Here is a 22,951-nt window from a genome sequence, read left to right on the forward strand (position 1 = left end):
TTCAGACATGAACATTCCTGAAACTGAGCTGTAACTTTCTGAGTCTGGACGCATCCCTTTTTCTGAAAAGATGTGCCCAAAGAATCTCAGCGCTCCTTTGGAGAATTCACACTTTGTTTTGTTCAGCGTAAGTCCTGCTTCTTCTAGGGCCTGACACACTGTGTAGTGCTCTGTCGTGTTCCTCCTGTGTCTTGCCGTATACGAGTACATCATCAGAATAGTTCAGACAATTGGGGATGTGTCTGATCACCCTGTGTATCTCCTCCTGAAATATCTCGGCTGCAGACGAGATGCCAAAGCTGAGTCGTTTATACTGGAATAGGCCAAGGTGGGTCACGAATGTGGTGATGTACCTGGATTCTGGGGCTATTTCTATCTGGTGGTATCCTTTCTTTAAATCCAGTTTCGAGAAGATTTTCATCCCGTGTAGGAGGTGGATCATGTCCGTTATTCGGGGTGACTGGCGTCTTTCTTTCAATGGCTACGTTGGCTCTGTGCATGTCAACACACAGACGTATGGATCCAACAGGGGATTTCTTTGGGATGGGGACGATGGGTGATACCCAGGGTGTGGGGCCCGAGACGGGCTCAATGACGTTCATTTTGATGAGTTTGTACAGCTCCTCCTCCACTTGTCTTTGAATGTTGATCAGTATGCCGCGATAATGTGCCACCGGTTCAATTTGCGGGTTGATGTGCAAGTGCACCTTTCTGTTTTTCAGTTTGCCGAGACCTCTGAACAGCTTGGGGAACGTTTGCTCAATGGCTTCCGGCTTGGTGAAGTATTTATGGGCCATCAATTGATATAGTATATGTACTAGTCCCATCTCTACTGTGGTACGGAAACTCGGGATGCAGCCGCTGTTGGCTTCAGTTTTTAGGATGTGCAGGGGAATTTTTGCCACATGGTCCTTGTGTGTGCACCAAGCCGTGATCATGCCCTTGCATTGTAATGGCGTTGTCACTCCATATGGGTAGATGTCTACTGTGGTCTGCTTGACTTTCGGTGGTGGGGTGAGCGACTCATATGCTTGTTCACTTATGATATTGACCGTTGCTCCCGTGTCAATCAGGAATTTTAGCGGGGTGTTGTTGACGTGCAACTTGAGGATTGGGCTGTGTTGGGTGGCCGTGCTGTTGTTGAGTGCCCATACATAACCCTTCTTCCTCTGGTCATCTTCCGACGACTGTGTCGCTGCTGGTGGGGGAGTGCATCTCGATGTACCGGACGAAAAGTCTCCTTTGAGAGCGTCTGGACCCTTCACGTGATCGCCTGTCCTCGCGAAGAGGTGGACCCATGCAGTCTGTTCTCTCGTCGGGGAGTAGTTTGTTCATCCTCCGTGCTTGTGTTAGGCGGGCTGCGTCGTGCTGTTCTTAGTTTGTCCTGGGTGCGCTGTCTGTTCGTGCCGGGGCCCGGTGCGTTTTTGCACATTGCTCGATAGTGGTCCATACCTCCGCACGAGGCGCACTGTTGTCCCATGGCGGGACATTCACCCATGTGCAGATATTCATAACCGCATCTGTAACAGGTGGCTTCCGGACGCTTGCCTCCTTGGCTAGGGGCTGTGTATAGTTTGTTGATGATGTCGGGATTGCTTGTGGGTTGTTGAATGGTAACTTTGCCCAGGTTATCTAGTTGTGGCTCTACAGCTGCTTCCATGCGAGCGAGCGCCAGAATCTCGTCCAGGGATCTTTGTTTTTGTAGGAGTCGTTTGCGGAAAGGTTGTGACATACATCCTGCAATGAACTGTGATCTCAGAGCTTCCTCACTTGAGTACCTGTGAAATTCACAGTGTTTCAATTTGATGCGGAGTCGCATGACGAAATTGTCCATTCGCCTTTCTCTTGCCTTGTGGTATGGAATATGTGGCGTTCATAGTGGATATTGGTGTGCGGTGCAAAGTATTGTGAGAGTTTGTCATGGAGTTCTCCATATGTTACCGTTTCAACGTTGAGCAATTTGCCCGCAATGTCTCTTACCGCTGGCCCCACTGCCATGAACAATGTGTTTTTGAGCCTCCCATCGTCTTTCAGTCCTATGTCCCCTGCATAGAACTTAAAGTCTCGCAGCCATGTGGTCCAGCGGGGTCCTAGATTTGATGGGTCTTATTTCAAATGGGCTCAGCATGTGCATGACTTGTGCTGTGCCACCTGCCGCCTGTGCCGGTTGACCGTCTCCTTGTGCGTTGTCTGCACTTCCTGATGAGGACACAGTGGCTTGTGCTGCGTCTGACATGGTTGTGGTAGTGCTTTGTACTGTATTCAGTTCTTGCCAAGTTTCTTACTGTAAGTGGGGATCTTCTGTGAAGATTAGTCCTTGTGTTTTCTCTATTTCTCCCTGACCCTGGTGCTTGTGAGGTTCTTCCTGGGGTGCTTACCCTCCAGCATTTTCTTGTTTGCCTTATTATGAGGCTGCCGTGGTCTTATCTCCCTTGCAGAGAGGAGCAGGTGTGCAGCAGCAGCTGGGCGTGGCAAAATGACGTGTTTCCCCTCTGCTTTATGCTCGCGGGAGTTCCTCCCCGTTGCAGGGGCCCCCCCATGCAGGTGCTGGCTTCTATGCTGCTGTACCGGTGGGGGCGTTGGAATGGCCACGCATACACCCATGTTAGACTCATTTACACACGTTAACGATATCTAGTACTAATTGCGAGGACAGAGCACCATTGCATAAAGTGTTTGCAGCATAAATAAATAAAAAAGAAATCATTAACAAATTATAAAAGAATGTCCGTACAGTTGGGTGGCAATCATACTAAAAAAAAAGGGGGAGGGGGGAGAGCATAATTTATGTAGAATTTTCAGCAGTCCTGTTAAGTCAGGTGAATTGGGCGGATATTGTCCTTGCAATTAATTGCCAACATCAGACCAGGCTCCACCCTTTCATAATACACAATTCAGCCCTTTGCTTGCAGGAACAGGTTCACAAGTTAATTCCTTGATCTGCAAAATCAATACATGGGTAGATCCGCATGGCAACATTATGAAATCGCTGAGTAAACAAGGGTTCTGTTCTTTGATTAAATAGCCTTCCCCCATAAAGCAGGCAAAGTCACTGAATAAAAACATTGAGGCAGGGTATAGAATACTGGTCAAACATCTATCTGGTTGGAATACTGTCGGTCTCCTGCCATGCTATGGCCAGAAAACCCAAACATCAAAAACCCACACCTATTTTCAAGGTAACAAGACCCAAAACAATTTACGACATTGCTGAATTCAAAACAAACACTGAATGCTCTTGTACACCTGCTTCCTAGTCTCGGACCTGGCTAGAACATCCAGGAACAGGCAAAAGACACGCTGGAAAACCACACAAAAGCAAAAGCAATAGCATTAAAAATGAAACTAAAGGGAATTCCCAAAAGTGAATGAAACGCACTTGACGGGCGGCGAGGGGGTTTGGTTTGTTGGCAACAACCTTAGCAATTTAATTTGATTAGTATTTCACTCTTATTCCAACAATCAGAGGCTGTGTCAAACGAACCACACTTTGGGAGCCTATGGTTGATATGCATGGCGAATGCTGGTCTGATCTTCAGCCAGCACAGCAGTCACTTGGCCTCCCATTTATCAATCCACTATTCTTAAGTCAGATTTAATCCCCTAAGCCGCTGAAGGATATTTTATTTGACACCCCTTCTTCCCCACACAGTATTGAGGGTTCCTAACGTAAGCATGAGGACACCCTTTACTTGTGAGTATTCAAGCAGCTGCTGAAGCACTACCATACTACTATTTGTATTTAGTCTTGTAGAGCACACCAACTCCTGTTGAAGAACTACCCACCTTTCCACTTTTCAATCAAGGACTTAACTAAAGACTGTTTTCTAGCAAACTGTGCATGGCATTGAACCCAAATACAATGGATGCAAGCAGCCTTTTCCAGACTGAATTCTAGCACACTACCATTCTCATCCAGTACCAACCAACATAAAAAAAAGGTAGAACAGCCTCTGAGAAATATATACAAATGAAACCTACTCCTTTTAAAGATGCTTCTATAGAAACAATCCTCTTAAATAGGGATGAGGACTTAAACTTGAGAGAAACTGTTCATTCAATAACTTGCCACATGTAATGAAACAAGAACAGTGATAATATTCACTTTTGTGGCTGCGACTTAAACTTGTAAATGAAATTCTCCAAAGCTCTGGAGATGTTGTGCGATAATATGGCGATAAATGACAGCTTTAAAGAAGAAAGAAAAAACGGAATTACCTTCATGCTAACAATTGCTACCCTTAGGTTAGTTCCACCGAGATCCACAGCGAGAGCGCTATGGGTTTCTAAGATGAGGTCTATGTCTTGAGAGATATTTTCCTTTACAGGAGGAAAGCAGAATTTCTTTTGCAATGGCCACTTCAGATTGATGGACTTCAAGAACTTCACAATTCTAGGAACAGCATTTCCATCTCCGTAGATCTTTGAACTGAAGAAAAAAAAGGTCAAATAAAAGGCATTTCAATTAAACAGTTTGGCATAGTTAACCGTTTTGGCTCGAATAGACACAGAAAGGTTGCTTTCTGTCCAATGTAATAGACAGCAGTCTCTTTGCTAGGCTCTTGTTAACGTTATACATATGCACACACTAACTTGCACAAGTTTATGCACTTTTAACCACTTACACTGCCAAGGAAAATGCTCATAATGAACATTCCCATGCACCTAGGATGAGCATACTCGTCCTTAGCACTTAAGGGGTTAAAAATAAGTACTGCGCACTACAGGCCCAGGTAGATAACTTTTGTGAGTTTACAATGTGTTTAAAGATGGCAAGTGTTTGCATGCAAGCCATTATCAAACGGCATCAATGTTACAGTGGGTTGAAAAACCATGAAAACTACCTTCTACCTACATTTTCAGAGTAGGATACGTCATTTCAGGCAAGACACATGCCACTACACCATCCATAGCCATTGTTAAAAGTTAATCTCCAGTTCAGAGACACTGAGCAATGCATTGTGGGCTTTAGTTCAAAGGCAGGTTTTTTGCCCTAGGAAATTGTTCATCTTTCAAAGCAGTGCTATTTTATAGATCGCTTTAGCAACCCGAGAGAGAGGAAGCTCTCAAAGAAGCAGGCAGACACATGCACTTCACCCATCAGTGTGGGTTAGGACAGTTTTTCTGAAGTCCAACTAAGGGCTTTGTAAAACCATTTTTAAAACCACTTCTCTGACAATGCATCCAACTGGATCAGGTCATTCCTCGACAACAGACACATGAGAGTTTTCTCACCCACCGCATCGGCCGACCCTACACCAGTCCCGTGTGGAGTCCCGCAAGGGTCCTGTGTCTCCCCTACTCTCTATAATGTCTTCACCAAACCATTATTTGATGTGCTTGACTATCTGGGTGTCACCTACACGAACTACGCCGATGACACCCAGATACTCATACCCATTACTGGTGACTACATTGCTGATTCCAAAGCCCTCAATGACATTTACCTTGTCATTCAAGCTTGGATGGCCCAGCACGAGCTGTGCCTCAACGATGATAAGACTGAGCTTCTCATCTTAGGCACGCAACAGAGACTTAACAAACTAAGTCCCCTGTTCGGCTCCTTTAACATTGACGGTAATCTAATTAAAGTATCTAAAGATACCAAAACTCTGGGTATCTACCTGGACGCCTCCTTATCTCTCACCCGACAAACCAATGCAGTGGCTGCCGCGTCTGCCTACACCTGCAAATTGATCTCAGCCTGTCGCCCATTCCTCACCGCCAAGAACTGCATTACCCTGGCCAGGACCTTGGTTATGTCCAAATTGGACTATTGTAATGCATTGTACCAAGGCACTAACCAGGGCAATCTCAACAAACTTCAGACTACCCAAAACAATGCCATTAGAGCGGCCCTTAATATCCCTCGATCTGCCCACATCTCAGAAACAAGGAAGAACCTCAACTGGCTCTCCGTCGCCCAAAGGATCTCACTGAAAGCACTCACTCTTACATACAAATGTGTTAACCACCAGGCCCCCTCATATCTAGCCTCTCGATTCACTCAACATATACCAACGCGAGTACTCAGATCTGCACAGTCCCACGGTCTTGCAATCCCTAGATTCAAGCTTCACACAGCTGGTGGTGCCAGCTTCCCTGTCCTGGCAGCCAAGCTTTGGAACACTGTACCACTCACCATCAGAACCTTACCGTCATTCAACCTATTCAAACACAAAGCCAAGCTTTGGCTAGTTACATCTCACTGACTCTGACGGACCATCCGGCTTTGCTTTGCTCTGACATTACTGTCCCGCTCATTGCTTTGCTTTGTAAACGTCAATTGTATATTCTGTATATTCTGATCGCAATCTGTTGGTACCAGTGCGATGATTTGTCATACCTGTAACTTTCTGTCAAGATATGCGCCCGGTTGCCTTTGGGCCTGGTCTGCGCTATATAAATAAATAAATAAATAAATATTTAACTGAGGCAGTACAAGACTCCACTCTTAGTATAAGGCTGTATCACCGGAGCCCAGGATAGCGTAGACAGAGCAACCAGGCTGTTCTTAAGAGTGCGAGAAGGCTGAGAATCATTACAAAGAAGAACAAGTTACTTCTTACCTGGTAACGTTCTTTCGACGGGATGTTCCTCCGACGTATTCCTTATCTTTGATAATACGTTTCCAGCTTGCTGGCCTTGGAAATTTCGGCGCCGACGTCACCATGCCCATAAATAGACACGCGCTGCGTCCGTTGCTCAGTTCTGTTTTGTAGCATAAGAAAAGACATGCCTTAATCGGTTAGTAACCTTGAAGGAGCGAAAGCTGCAACCACAAGGGAAGTTATCACTCTGGGGATGGATGGGAGGGGCGATAAGGAATACGTCGGAGGAACAACCCGTCGAAAGAACGTTACTAGGTAAGAAGTAACTTATTCTTCAAAGGGATTGTGTCCTCAGACTTATGATAGACTCCCATAGCAGTGGTATGTAATTGGAGGAGGGAGTGATAGTGTTATTTATCCCTTTAGGGATGGACCGAATGTAATACGGCCTTGCCAAATCTGGTCTCTTGAGCAGTGGAGGAATCCAGATTGTAAAATTTTGTGAATGTATGTGCGGACGACCATGTGGCAGCCGCACATATGTCCCGGACCGGTACCCCTCTCCGGAGAGCCGGAGAGGCTGCGATACCCCTGGTTGAATGAGCCCTGAGATTTTGGGGTGGCTCTTTCCCTGCTAGTCTATAACATTCCAGGATGGCCAAAATAATCCACCTGGAGATGGTTTGTTTTGTTATGGGTAGTCCCAACTTGTGACCTGAGTATCCTACAAACAGTTGGTCTGCTTGCCTGATCCTAGCCATTCTGCTGATGTAAAAGCCGAGAGCTCGCCTAGGGTCCAGCCTGTGTAGCCTTTCCTCCTCTTTCCCCGGATGGGGAGGAGGGTAGAATGAAGGCAAGGTAATTTTCTGAGTAATATGGAATTCAGAAACCACCTTTGGGAGGAAATTAGGCTTCACCTGTAGGACAACATTGTCCTTGTGGAAGATTGTATGTGGGGGTTTACAGGAGAGAGCTTGTAGATCACTCACCCTCCTAGCAGATGTTAGTGCTACCAGTAGGACAGTTTTAAGTGTGAGAAATCTCAATGCGCAAGAGTGAAGTGGTTCGAATGGAGTGCCCATTAAGAAGTTTAAGACAAAATTTAAGTCCCATAATGGAACCTGGAATGGTTTTGGAGGGTAAACATTAGTTAGACCCTTGAGAAATTGTACCACTAGAGGAATTTTGAAATACGATGGTTCCTCCGCATTGCGCTTGAAGATAGAAAGCGCTGCGAGATAGCCTTTGACAGTGCCAACTTGAAGGCCTGAGTTTGCCAAGTAGAGTAGAAACGATAACACTGTTGGTGTACCACATGAAAAAGGGTCGATATTCTCTTCCCTACACCAGCTGCAAAACTTGTTCCAACGGCAGCGCTATAAAGACTTTGTTGCTGGTCTTCTGGCTGACAGCAACACCTCCATGACGTCATCAGGGAGATCCCAATCCTTGTACCTCAACCTTTCAGAAGCCAAGCGTGAAGGTTGAGGGTTCTGGTGTCTGGATGGAGAACCTGACCTCCCTTCTGCGAGAGAAGATTCTCTTTAAGTGGAAGACGGATTGGAGGGCAGATGGACATTTCTAGAAGGTCCGGGTACCACGTTCTCCTGGCCCAATCTGGGGCAATTAGGATCATGGTTTTCCGGAATCTTCTCAACCTCCTGATCCTTTTGAGGAATAACAGGGACTGGTGGGAATGCGTAAAGGAGTGGAAACTCCCAGTTCACTACGAAAGCATCTCCTAGAGCTCCTCTCGGGGGAAATTCCCTTGAACAGAACAGATCGCACATCTTGTTGGTGCTTGTGGCGAACAGATCCACCTGAGGGGTTCCCCAAAGGGCGAAGATCTCTTGAAGGACTTCCTGAGCTAGCACCCACTCGTGGGAGACTGTGCTCTGCCTGCTCAGCGCGTCCGCTGTCAAATTCTTCTCTCCGGCTAGGTGGACTGCCGATAGAGAGATTCCTTCCCGAATTGCACAAAACCAGAGCTGCATTGCCTCTCTGCACAGTGGCAGTGATCCTACGCCTCCTCTTTTGTTGAGGTAGTGCATGGCCACCATGTTGTCCATCATTATCAGGTGTGGGATGTATTTACCCATGCATCCGAGCTCTACCTCAAAACTGTGCAGTACTGACATGGAAAACATCATGATGGCCAGAGCTTCCCAGAAAATGCACAGGGAAATGCATGAAGAATAGGCTGCCACTCATTTTTGCCGATGTTATGGGCACAGAAGGAAACTGCCTAAAACCACCATTGGACTACCCACACAGTAGTCTGAAACCATTGGGAATGGCAATGCTGATTGCCAAATGCAACCTAGAATTGTGGGGAATTCATTTCTTAAATCCCAAAAATGGGTGCAGTACCAGTACTCACCACTATCCAAAAGCCGGCAGTTTAAAACCACCCTGTGTTTCTCTGAAGGCAGGCTCAAACTGTCTATTTTAAACATTGCAACACATCTAAAATATTCACTGAACACCAGCAGACATTTGGCAGAATGGAGTTTTGTGTGCCTACAAAATCTGGGAAATGAAGAGCCCAGAACAATGCTTATAACAAAACTGGCTGAGCTATGGAGTCAGCAGTTTAAGTTGCACTGGATTTAAAGACACTAAAATCGAAAATGTTTAGATTAAATGAGTGACCTATGTTTGGTGTCACATGCCTTTGTAACTGTTGAAATGCCATAGTTTTGCACTTAGAATCAGCATTCTAGCTGCATATGTAAAAATGTTTAGTTTTATTTGAATGCAGGAACTGGGGAACAAAAAGTGACATTTTATCTGAAACTGGCTTAAAGAGATTCCAATTCTGCCTGGCAACTACCCCCATCAGGAGTGAAACTTGAGTCACAGCTGTGTTCCCAGGCCTAGCTGCCCTTTTGCTGCTCACACTAAGGATATGCCATCTATCTGATAATTGAATTACCTGTGCTCTGCAGGAAAGTGAACAAAGCCCTGTCCTGGCTCAGGCAAAGGTTTTATTGGCAGGAGTCGTAAATGGTCGTAAAAAGTGGCTTCCTCCTGAGGAAAGGGGAGGGGCACTGCCTGTGAGAGCAAGCTGGCTTGGCAGAACTGGAAAAACCAGAAATTCAACCTTGTGCTGAGGGTAAACCACACCCCTTTGGAGCCAGAACATAACTTTAAAAAGATGAATAACTCAGAGCGGACATGTGAAAATTTTATAAATGATACCATAATTCTTGTGATTTTTCTGCCCACAGTTTAAGAGGTTTTTAGAACCGGTGGTATGTTCAGGGGGGTGTCAGCGGAAAAGTGGGGATAACTCTAAATGTATGCATGTTAAAAATCTGAAACTTCATCAGTTAATGTCCGTACTCCCTGCGCACATGTATGTAAAGTTGGGTCAATGTCAGAAATTGCAAAATCAGTTAAAAAGTGAAATATGTGCCATTTCTGAATACAAGCTCCCAGGAAGAGCAGAGTTTGAACAGGGGATACCTCCTGTAATGCATGATGGGTGCATATGATTTTAAAACAATATGTACCTCTGCAAATATGTATTTGTTTCAAATCTAGATTTGTGTGTAAGTTGACAGGAGGAGTGGACTTTCTGCAGGCTGTAAAATGACATCACTCTGACTCACAGTTCATTCCCCAATCAAATGATAAATGGAAGTTTGACCAATTAGAAGCTGAGAGAGAGGTAGGGTCAGTGATGCTAGAACACACCCACATTCTAAACACATAAAAGCAGACAGACAGGACAGATAGGGACTTTTTCAATTCCATCTGCAGCGGGACGCTCTGCCGGAAAAATCCATGCTTTACCTCCATCAAACCTCCAGAGAGCCAAACTAGAGACTTCAATCTATCCAGAACTAGAGACCCAGACCAGAGAACCAGAGAGAGCTGACCCAGATCACTGTGAAGTGCAGAGACCAGAGGCGAATTTAAAACCCTGACCAGATCCGTGATGAGGCCCATTTCACTCAAGAATATAGTGTGAGTACCTAGAAAACTGTGCAGAACCAATCTCCTAGTTAAAATAATATAATTCAATCCATTTTTAACCCAAGTAGAACTGCAGCTTAGCAATTGTGTTATCCTGCCATCATTTTTAAAGCTGAAAAAGTGTGCGTTTAAAATTTCAAATCTGAAAAACGACCTTTATTCAATCGCTCATATCTCCGCAACCGTTTGTGCTAGAGACTTGCAGTAACTTTTATTTGGAAGCTGAGATCCTAGGCTTTCCTAGGACCCCAAAACGATAGAGATAGTCCTTGTGGTTCCTCTGTAATAGCGCTCGGCGCATCCGCAAATTTCCCGCGATTTGCAAATTTCTCCACATGTAAAATCAGCTGCTGCTTGCCTTCCATTTGCCAGAAATTCGTTTAACCTGCTAACTATCCCTGCATCATTGCTAGTGTGAGCCTGGACTAATATTAACTAGATACCACTCACCCTGAACCTCTGAAAAGGGAATTAAAAGCATTTTAGCATATTTTTTAATTCATTGCCAGCACATATCAAAGCAATTTGGGCCTGTGTTATCAAACTTCTGTAGTCTAAGCTTGCTGGATTGAACTGATTTACAGTTGATTGCATTTCTGAGAACTGTGTGCTTCCTTCCATTTCCTTGCCTTGCATCAAGGGGGGGGAGGGGATTGCCAGAGAAAAGTGATTACATTGTTTTGTTGAAATCATATTGAGTATTTTCTGTACTGCATTTCATTCCACATTGCATCCATTTGAAACCATAAAAGTATTGTTGCTACCTTATCCATTTCATGTCAACTCCTTCGTGATTATCAAGAAGCGTGTTAGTGCCAGATTCTCCGTTGTTAATATTTATCATATTAGATTAAGTGTGATATTCAATTATTAATTTACTATAAAGGGTGATATATATCTATTGTTTAAATTATCAAATAAACCTTTTAAACTTGCAAAACAGAACTACTTCTTGGCTCAGTGGGGTCAGGGGGATTCCAAGAGAGGGGTGTTATATAGGGGTAGTCATCCAGAACGCATGAACTGGACCTAAAGATATATCAATAAGGGTTTTCATTCAGTATTATAGACTAGGCGTTGACTTAGCTGTAGTGTTGAATTGAATCCCCTTACACAGGACATTTCTCCCCTGTACTGATGGCAGGAAAGCTTTCAGCGCTAGTCTGATCGCTCTCAGCTCTAATAGGTTGATATGTAGTCTGGACTCCGATGGAGACCAACGACCGCTGATGGTCAAGTCGTTGGCATGCGCTCCCCACCCTGTGAGCGAGGCGTCTGACCAGTGTTATCTCCGGCCATGGTTGCCAAAACAGTTCTCCTTTCAAGATGTTTTCTGGATAGGCCCACCATTGAAGGTCGTGGGCTACCTTGTCCGGAATCCGGAGGAGGTCTGTCATTCTCCCTGAGAATTGTGGCCACTGACTTCAGTGCCCACTGAAGAGATCTCATTCTCAGGCGAGCCTCTGGCACAAGGAAGATGCAGGATGCCATGAGGCCTAGCAACCTCAAAAAGTCGAAGGCTGGGAGAGCTGGGCATTTTGAAACTTGGTGACCATCTGAAGAATATCTTGAGCCTTCACCTCTGGTGGCGAGGCTTTTCCCAGGGAAGTGTCCGGTACCGCTCCAATGTACTGGAGTCTCTGAGATGGTATCATCTGTGACTTCTTTAAAATGAGGGAGAAGCCCAGTCTGTGAAGGAAGAGGCAGACATAATCCAGCTGGGTCTGGGCCTGTTCCGAAGATACGGCCCTGATCAGCCAATCGTCCAGGTACGGATAGACGTGGATCCCTTCCCTCCTTAGACTCGCCGCCACTACCGACATCAGCTTGGTGAAGACCCTCGGGGCGGAGGTCAGCCCAAATGGCAGAACTCGAAATTGATAATGAGAGTCGCCAATTGCGAACCTCAGGTATTTCCTGTGCTTGAGATGGATTGGCACATGGAAATAAGCATCCTGAAGGTCCAGAGATACCAGCCAGTCCTGGAGCTGGAGGGCATAAGGATCTGAGAGAGAGTTACCATCTTGAACTTATCCTTCCTGAGGAACTTGTTCAATTCTCGTAAGTCCAGGATGGGTCTCAGTCCTCCGTCCTTCTTTGGTATGAGAAAGTAGGGGGGAGTACCAGCCCTTGTTCCTGTCCGCTACAGGTACCGGTTCTATGGCACCTTTCTCTAGCAGGTCCATAATTTCCTGCAAGAGGAGCGGATCTGGAACTTTTAGGGGGCTGTCCCCGGTGGATGACTGAGGGATGTGTAGAAAGGGTAGGCAGTAACCTTGGGCAACTGTCTCCAACGCCCAAGCATCTGACGTTATAGCCTGCCATTCCGTCAGATGGCGAGTTAACCTGCCACCTACAGGTGTCTTGTGTGTGAAGGCCTCAGAGTGGTTTGGGGGCAGCTGATGCAGATGCCGAGGGTAAAGAGGCACCTGCTGCTGCTGCGGTCTTAGTACCTTTGACCCGTCCACCTCAGGTGGATCTCCTTTGGCCTCTGAGCCGGCTGTCCTCTGCCTTTTCCGAATGCGGAATAATAGCAAAAGGACTTTCCTCTCCCAGAGGTTCCTGAGGGGCGAAAAGGAGTTTGGCGGATAGCAGCTCCTAAGGATTTTGCTGCTGCTTTAGAAGTCTGTAACTTTTCCAGACCGTCATCAGCCTTTTTCCCGAATAATGAAGAGCCGTCAAAGGGCATATTCAAAAGTCTGGCCTGTACTTCAGGGTCAAAGCCCGACTTTCGCAACCACGCATGCCTGCGGATTGTTGTACTTGTCGCCATGGCCCTGCTGATACTGTCAGCGGAATCGATGCCCGTTTGAAGTGATTCGCACATGGCATCTTTAATGATGTTAAGGAAGGCTTCCTTCTCCTCTCCATCGGGTATGCAGTCAGCCGCTGATGAAGCTCACTCCCATAGTGTGTGACTGAACCTGGCGAGCGTACAGGTGGCGTTGATGGACCGCCATACTACAGGCAGAAGACTTTCTTTGCCATAGAGTCGTACCTCTTGTCATCCCTATCCTGTGGGACAGTAGGGTAAGCAGTCCTACTGCTGGATGAAGTTGCCGCTTGAACCACCAGGCTCTCTGGGGTCGGGTGTTTTGACAGGTATTCAGGGTCAGCAGCCGCTACCCTATACTTTGTCGACAATCTTTTATTGACTGCTGGGATAACTTCGGGAGTTTCCCAATTGGATGCAATTTTTCTTTGTAGGGCTGCATGGAAGGGGACCACCGGGTCCTCCTGTGGGCCTTTGTCCAATATATCTGTTAGATCATCCTGTTGGAAAACAGGTGAAGGCGCAGACCAACCCAGAAACTCAATTATTCTTGCCATCAGGGTTCTATATGGTTTTTCGGCATGTTCCCCTTGGTCTGGCTTTACAAATTCCACTTCTGGGGAAGTGTCAAGTCCACTTGCCTCATGAAGTGACTCCTGTAGTTCCTTCAACCTTCTTTCTTCAGAGGTGAAATCCTCTGCAGCAGGCAGTGTAGATCTCTGTAAACCAAATGTTCCCTGGTCAGAGTCTTCCCCTTCTTCATAAATTGAAGAAAGACCAGGGTATTCTGATCTCTGAAATGGAGTAAAGCCCATTTCTAGGGCCGAAGGAGCCAAACTCGTCGTTATTGGACGAGAAAATGTCGAAGTCGTCGACGCCGATGTAACCGGCTTTGAAGGCGCCGAAAATGGTGTCGAAAAAACTGGAAGGGGTCTCGAAGAACTAGAGAGGCCCTTTAAAACACCGTTGGCTGTGGAGCCTTGGTCCTCTCTTACATCGGCGTCGACGATGGCGTTGAGCCGATCGACCGATGCGTCGAGGAACCCTTCGACAACGGCGTTGAAGGAACCTTCGACGACGGCGTCGAAGACGGTGCCTTCTTACCCGATGGCTCATGGCGCTCTCGGGTGGAATGTTTCGCGGCATTTTGATTTTTGGCTTTTTCACCCGGGTTATCACCCTCGGCTGTCTTCGAGGGGGTCGAGGCCGCGTTCTCGAAGACGCTTAACATTTTCTTTCTGAATTCCTCCCACTCAGCTTGAGAACTGTTTTTGGTGGGACAGGAAACTCTTTCTGGGGACACCGAAGACGACGAGGAATGGGACCTTCGACGTCTCTTTTTTGAGTGTCTAGATCTCGACAAATGGTGGGAGCTGCTTCGAGATCTAGAATGGGAGTGTTTTCGACGGCGAGGAGACAAATGCCTCGACTCAGCCGACGAAACCTTCGAGGAGGATTTGGCTGACTTACCTCTCTCGAGCTCTCCTTTCGCTCCTTCAGGGCTTTCGCCGTCATGGACATGCAGTCCTCACACTCCAAACAATGGTGCTCGGTCCCCAAGCACCATAAACAGACCCTGTGTGGATCCATTATTGCCATTTTTTACCGCAGTCTCGACATTTCTTGAAGGCGGATCGCGGCGTCGTCGGTTCTGATGAAGAAGCCATCGAGAACGATAAGGAATATTTGAGTCGAAATAGATAGATAAACCTGACTGAACTGAGCAACGACGTTCCGAGGCCCCACGATGCGCGGAAAAACGGAACTGAACAACGGACGCAGCGCGTGTCTATTTATGGGCGTGGTGATGTCGGCGCCGATACGGTGGCCGTCGAGGGACATCGACTCGGCGGACGTCGACGCGCAGCACCCTCTACAGAAAAAATTTCCGAGGGCAGCAAGCTGGAAACGTATTATCAAAGATAAGGAATACGTCGGAGGACACAATCCCTTCGAAATTGTAATACAAATGGTCCAAATAAACACTGAAATACTATCTACTGTAGAAATATATGGTTTATTTCAATACAAGTAGGCCCAGATAAATCCTGGTGGAAATAAGTACTATCCCAGATAATATAAACACATTCTAGAAAAACAACCCCATGCTTGAAGGTAAACAGATCAAGCATATAACCTAATTTGGAAAACCTAACAGGAGTTCCAGGGAAGTCAAACCAATAGTTATTATAGATTATTTTCAGTAATAAGGGTAGTAGACCCTAGCAGTTGTACTGTGATGCTCAGCAAGAAATCAGTTAATAACCCAAATGGACAATATACTTTTTGTGACTAGTGGAACATGTATTCTAGGAACAGTAAAACACCTATAACTCTGATTCAGGATAACAGTAATTCTAGGAGAGTTGGACCTTGGAGTGTAATATTCAATTACAGTTGCTTTTCAGTTCACAGACTAAGGGGAGCAATAACTAACTTATTTTGGGATAACACAGTTATGCTCAAGGTACGTAAAACCTATACACTTTTTACAGGAGCTATCAGCCACTTAAAGGCAGTTGTAAACCTAAGACTTTGTGTGTGTGTCTAAAACAGACTAGGGCAGGCTAACAGCAAGTCAGGGGAAGCAAGACCCAGATGGGGACACTTATACATTTATCCTAACAAAAAAGTGAAGTGAAACCAACAGCATTACTTTTGGGAAGAGGCACCACCAAATCACAGCTGAGTAATATAACCTTACATCTAGTTTCTGTTAGAATGGCAAAACAGTTTCTAAAGAAAGAATGATGTTACATATACTTTTCTGAATGACAAAACATTTCTAAAGTAAAACTTTTGTAACTGTTCACTTTCCGAGTTAGTTACCAACCTACTACTTTTGCAAGCAAGTAACTTTTATACGTATTCTCTTTTCTAGGCAAAAGTCACAATCCTTATGACTTGCATTACTCACCGTAATAGCATTTCTAATGATTGTATCTGCTTAGATTGACATGCTGTGCATATGGTCGGACATCCGTGGTAACCGCAGAGTATTGCATCTTGTCTTTCGTGGACCGAAAGGGGACGCCGGCATAAGAGTGTCTGTAACACTATCCCTATCGTGACGTGTAGCGTACCCAAAATCCCTCACGCGCCGAGGTCCCTCCGATTGTATTTTTTCTGCCATGTGGGAGCCCAAGGCTTATTGTGGTGAGTACATGAGAGGAAGTAGTAAGACGTCTATGTTCCTTCCACCCCGAGCGGGGAGGTAGGGAGGGCGCATGTGAATCTAAGCAGATACAATCATCAGAAATGCTATTACGGTGAGTAATGCATGTCTTCTGATGCGTGTTAATTTGCTTAGAATAACATGCTGTGCATAGACTAGCGAGCAGTACCCGGAGGTGGGTTGTGAGAAGGAACAGTAGAGAAAATATGTCCTAGTACTGCTTGTCCCACCTGAGAATCAGATCTAGAATGAGTGTCTATGCAATAGTGTTTTGTACAGAACTCCAGGTTACCGCTTTGCAAATGGACTCTAGGGGAACATTTGCAATGAATGTTATGGAAGCCCCAGTGCCCCGAGTAGTGTGCTCCAGGCTTGAAGGGCAGTTCTCTCTTAGCAAGAGCGTAACAGTGTGATGCATTTGACAATCCACCTTGAGATAGCTGATTTAGAAACAGGATCCCCTTCTCTACCAAATGCCACTGAAACGAAAAATTGGTTTGTTTTCCTCAGTGGTTTTGTTCTTTCCAGGTAGAACATGACTGCCCTGCACACATCTAGTGGGTGTAGGCTTCTTTCGGCCATGCTAGTGGGATTCTGGGAAAAGGTAGGTATTTCGATCGATTGGTTCACATGGAACTTCGAGATGAATTTAGGCGCAAATCTGGGGTAAGTGTGCAGAACTAGCTTATCCCTGTGGACTGTAACAAAAGGGTCTAGAACAGAAAGGGCCTGTAGTTCGCTAACCCTTCTAATAGAAGTGATAGCCACTAGGAAGGCCGCCTCGTAAGTAAGGTCTTTTAGACTTGCTTTATGCATTGGCTCAAAGGGAGATCCCATGAGTCTGGTTAAAACCACATTGAGATCCCATCCAGGAGCTGGGTGAGAAATGGGAGGATAAATCCTCTTAACCCCTTCCATAAAAGCTTTAATCACCAGTACTTTCCACCATGACACCTTTTGTTGTGATGTGGTGTAGGCTGAAAGAGCAGCAAGATGACCTTTTAGGGATTTGAAGACCAACCCTATGTCCAACAAATAGGTTAGGTACAGCAAAACGTGTGTGGGTGAGCAATCGATGGGATTGACGCCCTTGGTATTACACCAGATGACAAACCGTTTCCATCTGCTGGAATTGTAATAGCGGGTGTTAGGCTTTCCAGCCTCCCTGAGAATGTCCATGCATCTCTGAGGGTGCTGAAGGTGTCCAAACTATGACCTCAGGAGCAAGGTCACTAAGTTCAGAGTTTGTGGGCATGAGTGTAGGGTCTCCCCCCTGTCCTGAGACATGTTGTACGGGCAGGGTAGTTTTACTGGTGGAGAGAGGGACCTTTGGGTTGCCAATATCATGGTGACTGGTTCCTGGTGCATCTTGTGCACTATCCTGTTGAGTAGGGGGGTGGGGGGTGGGGTGGGTGGAGGGGAAGCATAAACATAAAAAAATTCCCTGACCATGTTATTCAGGGACCGTTCCCCTTGGAGCGGTTCTGGGGGTACCTGGAGGCGTAGTCTTGGCATTGGGCGTTCTCCCGAGTTGCGAACAGGTCGATCTCTGGGAATCCCCATTCTGCGAAGACGTTGGACACAATGTCTTCGTGTAGACGCCATTCGTATTCTATGGGCAGTGGGAATCTCTGCTGAGCACGTCTGCCAGAAGACTGAGTTCCCCTGGAACGCGTTGGGACAACAGAAGAACAAGTTACTCTCTTACCTGGTAACGCTCTTTCGATGGGATGGTCTGACGACGTATTCCATATCTATGACAGTAATCGCCACAGCTGTGCTGCTTCGGAAAATCTTTCGGCGTCTGCGTCCTGCGTCGATGACGTCGATACGCCGCCCTCGAGGACCTCTGACGGCCGACGTCACTGGATGTTATAAGTAGGACGCACAACGCCCGTAGCCTAAGTTCCGTTTTTTCCGCGAACTCGACTCTTTGGAGTTTCTGTTCTTTCGGTTCTTCGAACCTGTTCGGTTGTAAGAAGTTTGAGATATCTTCCTCTTCTTCCACCCCGCGTCCGGGCTTCAAGAAATACGGGGACTGCGGGTCCAAGATGTCGGTGACAAACTCGCACGACGCCTGCCTCTGGTGCCTCGGGGAGGCCCACGACACGGATGATTGTGTCGACTGCCAGTCGCTTACGTCCAAAGGCTTTGCGGAGCGCAAGAAGAAACTGTTGGTCGGTAAGGTGTCCAAGCCCCGGAAGTCTAGGTCCACTGGGCTTTTGATGGAAGATTCGAGGGGCGACTCTCCGCATCATCGTCGTAAGTCTAGGGGGTCTCGGTCCCGGAGTGGGTCCTGCCACTCCTCTGCCTCTTCGAGGCACTCCCGGAAGCGCCATCATCGCCGCCTTCCCCCGTCCGAGGACTCCGCCCATCGGCGGGTAGTTTATCCCACCAAGCATGCGACTCCGGAGGAATGGGCTTAGTTCTGTAAGAAAATGCTGGCGATTCTTGAATCGCAGGGCACCGGTCCGTCCGCGCCTCCGAGTGGGGTCGAGCGTGACCGTACTAGAGACACCACTCGTACGCCTTCGGGCTCGGGTGGTCGGCACGATTCGCAGGAAAGGTCCTCAAGGGCGGCGTATCCACATCGACGCAGGACGTAGAAAGATTTTCCGAAGCAGCACAGCTGTGGTGATTACGGTCATAGATATGGAATACGTCGGAGGACCCAATCCCCTCGGCAGGACAAAGGCTGATATGCGGGGACATTTCTTCTCTGTGAAAGGGACAGTGAGCTAAAGACTTGGTATTGTCTCTCCCAGGGGTTATTCACCCAAGAACAGGTCATTGGGCTGTGTTCGTGCTGGTAGAGAGATTCCCAGGCCCCCCTTGTCTTCCCTTGTATTTACATTTGAAAGGCTTTCAATGCCTTGAACACCGTAAATAGCTCCAGTAGATTTATATGGTTGGATGCTACTTGTGGGGACCACACTCCATGCGCTGTCTGCTGAAGCAGGTGAGCCCCCCACCCCATGAGAGTTGCGTCTGTCGTGAGAGTGGCTTCCACTGCAGGGATGGTGAAGGTTTTCCCCTTCAAGAGGTTTTCCCTCGACCACCACTGCAGAGAGAACGAGGGCTGGCGAGACAACTACCAGATCTCCCCATTGTCCGCTGGCCTGACACCACTGGCTATTGAGCCACTCTTGCATGGGACGCATGCGAAGCCGGGCGTGGGGAACCAAGTATATGCATGACGCCATCATCCCAAGCAAACGCATGGCTTTGCGTACCGTCGCCTCCTGACTGGCTACATATTGAGGGATCTGAAAAAGCATTTACTGAACCCTCTCGTTGGAGGGGAAGACCAGGCCATCCTTCGTCCGGATTAGAGCCCCAGAAATTGTTTTACTTGACTGGGGACTAGACTGGATTTTTTCTCGTTGATTGAGAATCCCAGACTGAACAGAAGGTCTACGGTCTTCTGAGTATTCAAAAAACATGTGTTGTAAGAGTCCCCTGTTATAAGCCAGGCGTCGAGGTAAGGGTAAACCGGGACGGACAGTCTGCACAGGTGTGCTGCCGCTACTGCCAGGACGTTTGCAACCACCCTTGGCGCTGAGGCGATGCCGAAGGGGAGCATGCCTGTCCTCTATCATGAAGCTTAGATATTTCCTGTGCGCTGGCAACATTGAAATATGAAAGCATGCATCTTTCATGTCTAATGTGGACATGTGGTCCCACTGTTTCAACAGTGGGATCACCTCCTGTAGTGTTACCATACAAAACATTTGAGGTTTTATAAATTTGTTCGCTGGGTGCAGGTCTAGAACAGGGCGCATGGTGAGGACCTTTTTGGGTACAAGGAAGTACACTGAATAATACGGACGCTTCTATGGCGTCCTTTCCCAGCAGCACTTCCACCTCTTGATTCCGGATCTGCAGATGGTCCGGTGAGAGGCACCGTAGCATCATCCGAGGAGCAGGAGCTCCACTTCACTGCAGGAGCAGTGCCCAGGATCCCTCGCCTGAAAGTAAGCCTTCTGGCCACACAGCACAATTGTGCTTCATTGAAATCGACTCCCTGAAAGTGCAGCGGAACGCCGTTTCATCGCAGCATATTTCTGCTGCAAGCTGCAAAATTCACATCTGGCCTGTACCTTCAGCCAGCACTACTCATTTTTCCTCGTTTGCCCCAATTTGTTTGCAACCACCATTAGCCACCACGAGTTGCGGCTACTTCAAGATGGCCGCCCGAGCGCTGTGAGGTGCATCCGCCTCCCTCACAGCCTGACTGCGCCCTGATTGGCCCTCCTGGTGCTCTTGTGCACCAACCACGAGCCGGCAGGCAAGCTGAGCCGGCCCACCACAACAAAGGCTCACTACAACAAAGGCTCCCTCATTGCCTGTCCAGAGAAAGTCCCCCTGCTGAAAACCGTCTCGGAGACCTGGTAAGCGCCATAATCATCTTCTTTATACTTCTTGTTGCATGCCCCTCCTACATTAGCCCAACGCCTCGCAGCTTTACGCTACCATTATAGAATGCCGCCCTCCGTTACAGACATTACCCGGCAACAGATAACAGACACCAACATTATCAGTCATCTTGGTCACTCCACACCTAAGAGCCCTCCCCGACTGTGCCTGCATATGGAACTAAAACGGAACTAATCTACATGGCTGGCCCCCTTACACTGCACTCTTAGCTGCCATTGCGAACTGCCTATATTACCTTCAGTCTACCCTCACTTCTATATTACCCTCTCGTTCCATGCCTAGACCCTGCCTATTGCACCTCAGGCAACTGCCTTTATCCTCAACTGCTTTTAGGTTGTATTTAGATGTCACCCCCTTGCTTTTAAGTCAACTGTTTTAATCTCGAATCTAGATGTCATCCCACTGTATTTGAGTCAACTGTTTAATTTCGAATCTAGATGTCGTCCCACTGTATTCGAGTCAACTGCTCGTATATTGAATCTAGATGTCAACCCTTTGCACCTGAGAAAACGGTTTTATATCGAACCTATTGATCTTTGAGCCAAGTGTTCCCACGTGCAGTCCCATTGCACTCTAGTCTATTACTCACTTTGAAACTATGTGTTGCCCCACTGTATTTAGTTACTCATTATCACTGCTAACCTAGGTGTTGCCCATTACACTTGAAGCATTTGTTCCCATGCGTACTTGTTTTACCCCAATAGGCTGACCTACATAGCACTGTTACAGCTTGATTTGCCCACCCTACCACGACACCACCACAAGATGCAAACCTTACGAGTCACACTAGCCCTTCTCACACTAACAGCATTCCTAGTTTACAAACTCAGGATCGCTTCAGTCCCCGCCATTGATTACACTACCCTTCAACTCTGGGCCCTCTCTCCCACCATGACAGACACTCTCAGGTATGGACTGTGTGGTAACACCAGGTTCCCCGACCCCCTACTCACCTGAACTGGTATGAGCTGTAGAGGATTCTTCCGATTTGCCTGAGGAGAGTCCTTTCCTTCTTTGTCGCCAAGTTTCGCTGGTCTCCTTCTGGTAAATCCTTCCCTTCTGCTTGTAGTTGCAGGTATGGGCTCCACCGGAAGCCACTTTGCCAGAAAAGCGGGTAAATCTGGCAGCGGGGACCCCAGGGAGCCCACCCCAGACCAGGGAAAAAGCTTGTCGAAAAAACCCTGGCAAGTTGTGACAGCGTATACCAGCTGAAGACTTCAATTCCCAGGATGCACTGTGATGCGGATGCGTGTATTCGGAGAAGGATTCCGGGAAGAGTGCTGCGCAGGAGATCGGCGAAATGGAACAGCAACAGTACAGCAAAGATTGCCAGGCGGAGAATCCAACAGAGGGAGTGGTCAGGCGAAGGTAAGCATAGCACAAGGCTAAGTAAACAGGGAAGCACGGAAAAGGTAGAAAGAACGAGACACAGGGAACAACGTACTGGAAAGAAGTCAGAATGAGGGAAGGGCAGGAAGCCGGGAAAGGAGAAGGAAGGGATCCCGTCTGAAAACGGGAAGGAAGAAAAACAAACGCACCGGAGCGTTAGGAAAAACTTTCCCGTAGCACTGGAAAGTTGCAACGCATGCGCGTTAGCTTCTTCCGGGTAATTATAGGCTGGAAGACTAGAATGCGCCTGATGTTTACAAAGGCGGTGTCCGTCTACCATTTCCACCTTCTCCATACCTGCCAGGGTCGGCTGCTCATGACAGACACATCCTCAACCACTAACGAGCCACAAGGACCAACTTGAAGAACACCAACAGCCCTGCTCATTCAAGTCCAAACCGTGCAACACCACATCCAGAAATGCCAGACTCCGAGCCAGACTCCGAGCCAGACTTGCTAAAATATATGAACCTCTCGCTAAAACGTTGACCTCGTCCAACCGTAGCAAGCCTATACCTAATAGGAGTACAGAAAAACTTCACAACCCTAACCGCAAAACACAGAATGTACGCATGCACTCCCCTGCCATGACCCAAGAAAAGATATGCACACCTCCATCCACCACCCCCCCACCTTAACGCCAGA

The 22,951-nt window shown here is 47.3% G+C and overlaps 1 protein-coding gene across 4 annotated transcripts in view; it reads right to left on the minus strand.

The window, feature by feature from the left end:
• Nucleotides 1-22,951, minus strand: part of GNE (glucosamine (UDP-N-acetyl)-2-epimerase/N-acetylmannosamine kinase) — a 540,721-nt gene that overhangs the window by 198,905 nt on the left and 318,865 nt on the right. For all 4 annotated transcript variants that reach the window (XM_069630467.1, XM_069630470.1, XM_069630469.1 and 1 more), the window contains one exon: nt 4,219-4,429. In XM_069630467.1, coding sequence (XP_069486568.1) covers nt 4,219-4,429 — 211 coding nt within the window. The remainder of the gene's footprint in view (nt 1-4,218; nt 4,430-22,951) is intronic.

This window comes from Ambystoma mexicanum, chromosome 6q (genome assembly GCF_040938575.1).
Source record: "Ambystoma mexicanum isolate Mex_15411 chromosome 6q, UKY_AmexF1_1, whole genome shotgun sequence".
NCBI classification, from domain to species: Eukaryota; Metazoa; Chordata; class Amphibia; order Caudata; family Ambystomatidae; genus Ambystoma; species Ambystoma mexicanum.